Source organism: Macrobrachium nipponense, chromosome 9, assembly GCF_015104395.2.
Source record: "Macrobrachium nipponense isolate FS-2020 chromosome 9, ASM1510439v2, whole genome shotgun sequence".
Lineage (NCBI taxonomy): Eukaryota > Metazoa > Arthropoda > Malacostraca > Decapoda > Palaemonidae > Macrobrachium > Macrobrachium nipponense.
This window is the reverse complement of record NC_061110.1, coordinates 107,548,686-107,559,311: the sequence shown is the minus strand read 5'-3', so window position 1 is coordinate 107,559,311 and position 10,626 is coordinate 107,548,686. Positions and strand designations below refer to the sequence as shown.

At 34.6% G+C, this 10,626-nt stretch overlaps 1 protein-coding gene across 1 annotated transcript; it reads right to left on the bottom strand.

Moving 5' to 3' along the window:
- Nucleotides 1-415: 415 nt before the first annotated feature.
- On the bottom strand, nt 416-5,849 carry LOC135218200 (protein fem-1 homolog C-like). Its single transcript, XM_064254351.1, has 6 exons — nt 5,814-5,849; nt 2,824-2,971; nt 2,463-2,663; nt 2,081-2,299; nt 1,647-1,836; nt 416-1,466 (listed from the first exon to the last, which is right to left on the bottom strand). Exons 1-6 carry the CDS (start codon nt 5,847-5,849, stop codon nt 416-418), a joined length of 1,845 nt encoding a protein of 614 aa, XP_064110421.1.
- Nucleotides 5,850-10,626: the final 4,777 nt, after the last annotated feature.

The window sequence follows — 10,626 nt, the reverse complement described above, 5'->3', positions numbered from 1 at the left end:
GCAGGCATCTCGGCTCTCATTTTCTACGGTATAAGATAGTTATTAATTTACAGTAAATCACGAATTACCGAGATAAATTTTCTGGAAGCTATAGCAGGAGGCAAAACATTAATGAAAGAAATACCGCGAAAAAGAGATGACAAAAGAAACAAAGGTATGAATACCAAATGGGAACTCTTTCCACGTCTTTGTAAACTAAATGATTTCTTCAGTCAGTGAGGCTCTATGAAAAGATATATATGAAAAATATAGCTTCCGTACAAACAAAATTATTATATATTAGAGAATGATCGAGGTTATAGTTAACTTTGTACAGATAATGATTACATAGCCAATTTTCTAAATACAAGCATATTTAATGTATACATCATGTCACAGAGACCCAGCATTACCGATGCACAAAATGTCCGTCACATCAGTGCATGTCTACAAACTTCACAAGTCTGGAAGGCAAGACATCCTTGTAAGGAATTCCATGTCTCCGAATGCTCGCTGCAGCCAGGCATTGCAAAGAGGTGTGACGAACAACATTCACCAGTTGAGAGACAGGCTGCCCTCGGGAAGCTCTCAAAGATGCAAAAGTTTGCCCCTGACTATTCATTGCGTCTAAGTGAGCCCCACCCGACAAGAGGGCATCTACCAAATCTTTGGGACACACTTTATTCATGGCGAGTTCGTGGAGGGGCGTGTTACCTTCGTGGTCTGTGGCACTAGGATCACAGCCAGTCTCTAATAGAAGGTCTACGATTTCCCTTTTTGGAGTGACAGACGCCGGTATTATCGAATCTTCAACGTCCATAAAATTTCTTGAGCAAGCCATGTGCAGCAGAGTCGAACCCGAGGAATTCCTGGGATTCAACTTCACCAGTTTGTACAATGCTTCTTTCACCGTCTCCCACTGAGATTTTGTGAGGCCAGGCTGTATTCTTATAAACGGTAGTAATAAATGCAAAGCTATATTCATAAACCGTTTCATCCTTACATGATCGTCAGCATTACTTAATGAAGAAATAAATAGTTCTATTTCTATTACGACTCTATCAAATACGCACATAAAATCATCAAAATATTCCCTCGGGTTATAATTCCCGATACGGGCGTTCTCACTGTTTGCCATGAATGCAAACAAGCCAACGAACGACTCGAAATGAAACATCCTACTCTGCTTTAGTGGATGTAGATGATTGCGTTGTGTATCGATGGCGTGAACCCACAAGTCAATGCACATCTTGAAAGCACCTTCATCTACATAATCAAACCCCATTTCCCTAATACTCGTCATTGTTTGCATGTGACCGGAACCTAAAACCCTTTCCATCACGAGAAGCGACTGCAAATGAATTTCCTCAGGGTCTAATTCTATATCTTCTAATTCCTGCAAGGTGGTGACCTCACTGAAGTCCTCTTGTGAAGTACCTGACAAATTATCCTCAGATTTTGGATAAATCAGGGCGCCGTTAACATACCTGGAAATATATTCCAACATTTTAGGTTTGTAACACAGGAAAAAACACAACTGTAGTTAGCCAAGACAACAAAGAATAGATCAGTGCAGTCAGATCCATACTATGCGATGCAAAATGAAAAGGCTCGTATGATCAATGAATCAATGATGAAATCATAAGAGCGTCTCATGAAAAACTTACCTCTTACTCATTGCTGATGTCCAGTAGTTGATTGTAGTGACCATATCTTCCGTTTCGATGAAAAGGGAAGCTCCAAGTAGCTCCAATGCATCGATTTTTTCTCTTATAGTTATCAAATCATCTCTGGTCACTAGATATTCTACCATGTCCTTGTACCCGCGACTGCTTGCAACCAGCAAGGGTTTTATTTCTGGTAAGGGAAGTCAATGAGAATAAAGCATTTATAGCTTTGCCTTGTTTCATATTTATATCACTGGAATAGTTAGGTACATCTTGCAAACACCGAAAACTATCAGTTCTTTGTTCGAACCCGAAAAAAAATATTTGATGGAATATCAATCAACTTATCACATGCCAGCATTCGAAACCACATCTCTCAAGTTCAGAATAAGATTTTGATATCTATAAACAGAAGAATCTAAAACAGGACTCACCAGTGCTGTCAGCATCCATCAGAGCGTTGTGGTCCAGCAACGCTTTCATGACCTCCACATGTCCTGCTTCTGAGCAGTAATGCAGTGCGCTTTTCCCGTTTTTATTTTTATTGTTCACATCAGCACCAGCATCTAAGAGGCACTTGACTATTTCCAAATAGCCGTAGAAGGAAGCTATCATCAGAGAAGTGACAGAGCTTTCATTAGTAGCATCAATATCTGGAAAAAATATACCGATGAATAAGAGCCAAAGCAAGAATTGGGATATCTGGATTTGGGATATCTATAACTGCATTGCAGTAGACAACAAAATATAGCACTTGATGTGAGCAAGCTTTAGCAAACATCAGCCCAAGCAATATATAACAAAGAAAAAACTCACGTGCTCCGTGTTGCACAAGCAGTCTGACAGTATGGAGGTGGCCTTGCTCACATGCTGCTCGCAACGGAGAGCTTTCGAAAGTAGTAACGCCATTTGGATTAGCCCCTTTGGAAAGGAGAAATTCAACTATCCGGTAGTGGCCTTTAATACTAGCACACCATAAAGCACGCACTCCAGGTACAAGAATTCCTCGGACTGCAACTGCAAAGAGAAACAGTCCAATTATACGTCTGATGCTGCAAATTACCTTCTATGTAAAATGTCAAAGCACTCTCTCTGAGACCATTGTAGTTTTCAAACATTATCCCAGTACAGTGGGTCAGAGAAAGCTAACTTTCGAAGACCATAAAAAATGACATACCTGTGCCCAGTTCTTCGATGTGTGCATTTTGGGATTCAACGAGGAACCTGACGAAGTTTTTATGTCCACGAAGAGCTGCCATGCACAATAAAGAACGTTCTTCCTCCTTGGCCTCCTCATGGCAGTGCTCAGTGCCCGATGGAGATGACTGAAAATACACCGTACAAGAATGAGATGAAAAACAAAATTAATGCGTCTTCTCAACAGCAACAATAACAACAATAATAATAATAATAATAATAATAATAATAATAATAATAATAATATATCATAGGAACACTAGGCACAATCCTTAGCTCTCTGAAAAGGAACCTAGAAAAATAAATGCCGAAGTTGCTCCAGGACCTATGCAGAAGAGTGCTACTAGAAACAGCGCACAAAGTGAGAAAAGTGATGGACTCCTGAAGAGGGAGGATGCAAACCGGAACCCCACACTAAAGAATAACACCCAGTCGAATAGGATGACTAGGATAGACAAAATGAATGAACGAATAAATAAATTAATAATAATAATAATAATAATAATAATAATAATAATAATATCAGTTAAAAAATACTCATAGCAGCAAGAGTCTAGAAATGGAGAAACAATCCCACAGTTATGTATATGAACAATATCTAAAGATAAATCTGTACAGAGAACTTTCAATTGAAACCGGGGAATCGAACAGATTCCCAAAAGTCATCTGTACAGCTTTTTCTTTAGTATATGTACATATGTAACTGTGCATTTGTTTTTGTTTTTTTTCAATATCAGCATTACTGTTAATAATGACGGCAAAGTTGATATCTCAAAGAGTACTCGTATATCCTTGATGACATACGTTCTTTAGCGGTGTCTATATTCAGCTGTGTGGTCATAATATGCGCAGGAAGATTCTCGTGAAAAAAAGTGCATTCAGAGATAAGCTTTAACTGCCTTTCTATTTAAATCACATCTTTCAAATACATAAATCACGTTTAGAGTATTCTACCTGATACCGATAAAAGAAAGTGAATGGATATGTAGAAATAATAGTCTTGCTGGTGAACATGGGAATAACAGTAGAAGCTATTTTGTGTCGAATAATAACGGAAATATTTATCGCATTGGCTATTTGCTGAATTCTTGTATACCTTCTTTGTAATTATTGAAAATCAGCTAGTTAACAGTTTCGTAAATGAACCAAACAAAAACTTTCATTTTTCTTCTGAAGGTTAAAAAAGGAACCCATAAAATTACTGTGTATAACGTGTTTACTTATAAGTATTTACAAGTAAAATAAAATGTAAATACTTATAAGTAAACACGTTATACACAGTAATTTTGTGGGTTTCTTTTTCATGTTCCTTGAATGTCTGAAAATCGTTGCATTCTGAGATATTTATACACGAATAGGAAAAAATAGAATATTGTTGGGAGTGTCCTCATTAATATCTTATTTCTAAACTGATAAAAATAATAATTTCAAGAAAATCTCATTTGTAAGCTTCAACGTTTGATTTGGTGAATAAAGACATTCGTCTTAGTTTCATTGCTTTAAAATACTTATTCAATATTACTTTAGTAGGATTCAGTACAGTACTTATAGTTATGCCAAGTACAAATTACTACCAATTCGCCACTGATTCATTTATTTGAATTATTTTCATTGCGACTTGGAGTCCAAATGGTGTCCGGTGAGCCATGATCAGAAACAAACGGAAAAGTGACAATAGAAACCAAAAAAAAAAAAAAAAAAAAGTCAGGTGTGAGAATAACTATCGTAAGGTAAAGGAGAAGAAAAAGTTATATGTTTTCGTTTCGGGGGAGAAGGAAATAGAAATTTCACTGCATGTGTATGAGGTATGTGCTTGATAGCTGTCTTTCAAGTGAGAAATGGTCAAATTCATATTAATGGAGATATTACTTAAATTATTAAGATATAAATGAAAAATAAAACAATACAAGAGGAAAATTTCTACGCGAATAATTTAGAATGAGAAAAATGGCAAAACGTTTTAAAACCATCAACAACAAAAGTTTTAGCAGAAGAATATCATTATCTCATCGATTCGGGAAAATCTGAGAGAAATGATTACAAGTTGCAAAAAAAGTGATATAAAGAATAAAAACCCAAAGACAGTCATTATAGGGAGCGAAAAGACGAAAAATGATTCACTCGATGACGAAGAGAATATAATATTTAAAAAGGAATCTATGTCCAAGGAATCTGGTAAAAAAAAGAAAATGGCAAAGACTAAGGGGATGAATTCAGTGTTGAGACAATTTTCTGTTATAAAGGTGAATTTTTAATGAACAACAATTCAGTCACGACATCGTTTATGCTTTCTTAGAGATAAGCTTTTAATACATACATAAAAAAAATACTAGTAGAATAACCAAAGAGTTGGAAGGCCCATAGGTTGAAATACTAATTCAGAAAAGACAAAACTGATACTTTGCAAGGGTAGACTATGACACGAAATTATAGAAAATAATTTCAGGGGAAAATGACTCATCAGAACAATATTTAGACAGGAATCCATATACCAAAAATATGGTACAAATTCTTAGATTTCAAAATCTGTGACTCTGAAATCTAAGACCAGAGGGATGAATCACGGCATAAAATGATCAGAAATTGGTAACAAGTACAAGTTTTTAGAGCTGAATATATCCACGGTAGAAGCAGGTGTGATAATTTGATAAGTTATTTCAAATTTTAGAATCTGGGAAATGAGCTGGAAATATGTATAAGGGAACTAGCATGGCCAATGTACGGTAAAGATCGCAGATTGAAAGACCCTGATCCGAGAAAGATGAAAGCTGTTAATTTCCCAGCACAAATCAAGACAAAAGTGCGAAGAGGAAGAAAGGAATAAAATAAATTCAAAATAAATGAGAAATTCTTAGTTTAAACCCCTCAGCAAAAAAAATAAAAAAAAAATTAATACCGTACTGAAAAAATTAACACCGAGCAACCAGAACACAACATATCTTGATATTCCTTATTTTTCAAGAGACTCACAAACAAGAATATGACCAATTGAGCCTTGAACATCATTATCACCCGAACATACGAGAAAGTGACAAACATGACGTCAAACTTCAAGAATAAATCCTACAAATATTTCAAAACATAACAGATATAACACATTCGACTTTTTGTAACTCGCAATATTGCACCAAAGTCAGCCTAGGAAAATTCCAAACGTGAAACTAAATTCACAACCCGAGTAATATTAAAAAAAAAAGAGCAACAAAATCCAAGCTTAATGAAAATCTCTCACATCAAAAGTCAAAATAAGGAATACAGATGTGTAAATAGTGAGGCAGTAACGATCTTAGTGGTTGGTCGGTGAAGGGGAGGAAATGCTTATGTGTGGATTTCTGTACTTTTCATAGCCATCAGAGACCTTAGTTTTTAGAAGCACCAATCAAGGAATATCTAAGTATGAGAGATCAAATACTGAATGTGGTGTAGCGAATCAGGATTATGTCCTAAGTAACTGAACAGTTAATAAAAAACACTTAAAGACAGATAAGCTATGAAGCTTTGTATTCAACGACCCAATCAGTAAGGCTAAACTACTAATATGAGTTATCATATTTACTAACAAAATTATTTGCTCAAGACATTGCAGGCTTTGATTAACATAGCTTAAATGGACATCTCTTTAACGAAGAAGTTCAACGCACATCTTGACACAGTAAAGTCTCAACATTGAAAAAGTCACTCTTAGAATTAAAAAGATCCCGGGAAAGCTTCAATAATAAACTCAACATTTAACTTTTCCAAAAAAAAAAAAACAATGTCTGGACAAAATTTGACCCAAGATTACGGGTTCCTTGAGTAAACTTTATATTTGTTGAAATATAACTGTAGGTCCTACTGATTACACTACCTAAATGGTGAACTTTTTTCGAAAGTATGTAAACCTGTAACAAAATATTCTTCCCTGAAAAACACATGCTAAACCAAGTCAAAACATGAAGAAAATGAGCATACTCGTAATTTCGTATTTTTTTTGTTTCACATAAAAATATTCTCCCTGACAAAAACTGAAAAGATATGTTAATGTCATTTATCTCTGTGCTGTATACGAAAGAATTCGCGTTCCCGTCCATTTCAGAGTCTTATCACTGATGGAAGTTCACGACTGAGAGAGCCACGTATCACCACACTTATAGAAAAGACGGAACTGAGATTTTTGACAATTCTGGCCTATTTATGACGGCAGGACTCGGAAGGAGGCGGGGTTGAAATATCCTTAATCCTTAGACCAGTGGCTACCCAAGATGCTATTCACGTTACGGAATTCTTTTCAGCCGCTTGCCCGCCCATCTCGACCATTTCTAGCACTGTTTGACCTGTAATAAAAGTAAATTACTTATAGACAAAAAAGAAACTTGTTTCATAGATACACCAAGCTAAATAAATGGACATACCATGATTAGAAATTATAAAAAAAGAACAATAGCTGAATATTGTATATAATAAATTCATTCCTGTATCCATCTCTTGGGAATGATTCATGCAGAAGCAAGACGATGAGAGTAAATGACTGAGTGGCCTAATTGGCTGGGCCAGGTAGGCCTCTTGAAGACAATTGGTTAATCCATATAAATCTCTTTCTGCCCCGCCCCTTTCCAGCCTGTCATAGGCTGACAATATAGAAGAAAAACAAGCATGTTCACCCTATGTTTCCGTTTAAGTAATGAATGATAGCGTTTAAATATGCCTGTGTGTGTATGTGTGTGTGTTGGTGCATGTATATGAATGCAGGTATGTGTGTATTTTGTAATGTATGAATGTCTTTTTTAGTTTACGTAGATAGTAAAAGAGTTTGTATAGAGTTTATCATATAATATGACATAAAAGCGCAGTTGTAGATCGTTCTGACGATCAAACACTCTTATGATATCTGCAATATACAAGTTTCCATCCCACAAGGATATGATAATATGTATGCGTATTATTTGCCAATATTAAGAGGTTTCTCTATCCAGCTTGTGTATTTAGTCCACTGCAGGTGTTAAACGTGTAAGGACAAGGAATAATGTAAGAAATATTGCGATAGATTTGTACATTTAGTTAATAGTTTAAATTCGACTGGCCGCCTACGATACTTTACCGAATGCCGAGGATCGCTATACTTTCATATCAATTATCATAAAATTACACCCTTTGAAAATTAAATTAAGTAACGGAAGATATATTTTTTACCGGTACTTAGTTGACGAATTCTCGTTCATAAGGGTAAATATTGGCTTATCAATGTACTCACCCACGTGCTTGCGTGTGTGTCCATATGTATACTATAAATGTATATAATATATTATAAAATGTTCAATCGTGTTATTGTTCTAGAATGAATTTTATGCTTTAGACCTTGGCTGAGACGGGCCCTTGCTTTTGGGTAGCCGTAGATTTAAAATGACATTGAGAAAACGCTTTTGGCAGCAATAAACATGACCTTCGATGGGGCTTACTTGGGTTGGCGCTTGGTCTTGAGAAATTAGACCTTGAGTTAACCCTTCTCTGTTACTGTGACTTTGTTGGTCCTGGTGGTCTCCTGATGCGAGATTCCAGAATTTTCATTTTTTTCTAGCACAGAGTCATTTCAATTCTAAATTCAGTTATTGCAAATATACGGAGATCACCAACAATAACATTTCACTGCAATGATCTTAATCAAAATTATATTAATATATAAATTACTCGTGGATTTAGTATAATGAAAAATAAATTTCTAATCAGATGTTAGTGCATAGCACGTTTCACTTTTGGGGGAACCTATATGATATATTTTGTGTATTTTGCAAGTTCAAGTTTAATTTATCAAAATTCTTTCAAAGAGGTTTATCAGTGTGCTCTTTCTCTCTCTCTCTGCTCTCTCTCTCTCTCTCTCTCCTCTCTCTCTCTCATGTATATATATATATATATATATATATATATATATATATATATATATATATATATATATATATATATATATATATATATATATATATATATATATATATATATATATATATATATATATATATATATATTTATATATATATATATATATATATATATATATATATATATATATATATACACACACACACACACACACACACACATATATATATATATATATATATATATATATATATATATATATATATATATATATATATATATATAAATACTACACACACACACACACACACATATATATATAATATATATATATATATATATATATATATGTGTGTGTGTGTGTGTGTGTGTGTGTGTGTGTGTGTGTGTGTGTGTGTGTGTGTGTGTGTGTGTAAAGCTAGGGGTATAGCTCTAAAAGAAAAAAAACTTTATCACATCCCTGTGTTATGAGCTGTTTATCTCTTCCTCCCACAAAACATAACTGTCATTGAGAGAACATTACCTTTTATTTAGAGTGCTGCAGAAGCACCAATAGTGATCTGATATATCTGAATTTGAAAACAAAATTATAGATTTTGATTTTTTAAATTTTCAACGAAGCAATTTTTAAATTGTTAAGATTGTGTGATAAAAAAAAGGAGTCGTATAATATCAATGTTAGAAAGTATATGTAAAAAAAATATATTTCTAGGAAAACACTTATCAATTTATTGTCAGATAAAGTTTCAAAACATCAAACAAAATTCACATGACTTCAATTTTTTAGTCGTAGACAGACACCACCAATTTGTAAACCAAGAACGTTAACCTGATATTTGAATAAACAAAAAGTATATATAAACGAAAGAATACAAAGGATTGAAAGTCAGGAAGAGATAGAAAAAGGCAAAGTAACAGATGTTTGAAGACGGTTAAACGGGTATCTTAATCCGCTGTTTTCCAACAATCTATGCTGGTGTGGTACAACGGCTTTTGCAGGATTAAACCCTTAATTCGATGGGACCTACCTGGGTCGACCCTGGCTTGGACCCAGGGTCTGAATTATACCCTGAGTTGACCATTCTCTGTGGACGCAATGTACTCGGATTCCCACGCACCCGGCAAAGGCGTATTCCAGAATCTTCCTTTCTGTCAGAAAACTACCCTTTCGAAAAAGGCCCATTCTCATTTTCATGATGATGACGAAACTGTTCAACCAATAAGAAAAAATAAAGCGTTTTATGACATTTCAAACCATGACTTTTATTCACAATGTGAATGATGTTCCAGATCACATGTGTGAGGAAATTAATTTGTTTATTTTCAGTTTTCTTAAATCATCATAGTTTTCAGGTTTTGTGTACTCAATCCCACACGTTAATATTTTTATAAAAAATCATTCTGCTTTGGGGTCTATCTTATTTCATTACTACGGCGAGTATTCCTGTTAGTTCACTCTACACTACACTTCTATATTCAAAACTAATGGGGAATTATGTAGAGACAGCAGAAAGAAAAACTAACATAAGTTTGTTGAACATAACGACAGGCTATCACCGAGTTCGTGAGCATCGATTCGTTAATTGCCGTTTTCTTACAACAATGAATCATTAGAGCTGTTTACAGTAACTGCCTATCTTGTTATTTCGAAAAATGAACGTATTGATGTAATTTCCAGTTTATTTTCTAGTATTTAAAGTGTTTAAAAGTATAGAGGTTGTTCCTTCCTGGTAAATAACTAAAAAGATTTGACATCATCGAAAAACTGTCATAAAAAAAAAAAAAAAAAAAAAAACTAAGTAATAGACGCCTGCCTTGTAACGCTATTTTCTAGCGCGATTGGTCACGTTGGTAAACAAGCTAATGTATGAAGATGAAAACTATCTCCCATTTGGTTTTTTTTTTTTCACTTCCGATTCCGTATCCTCCT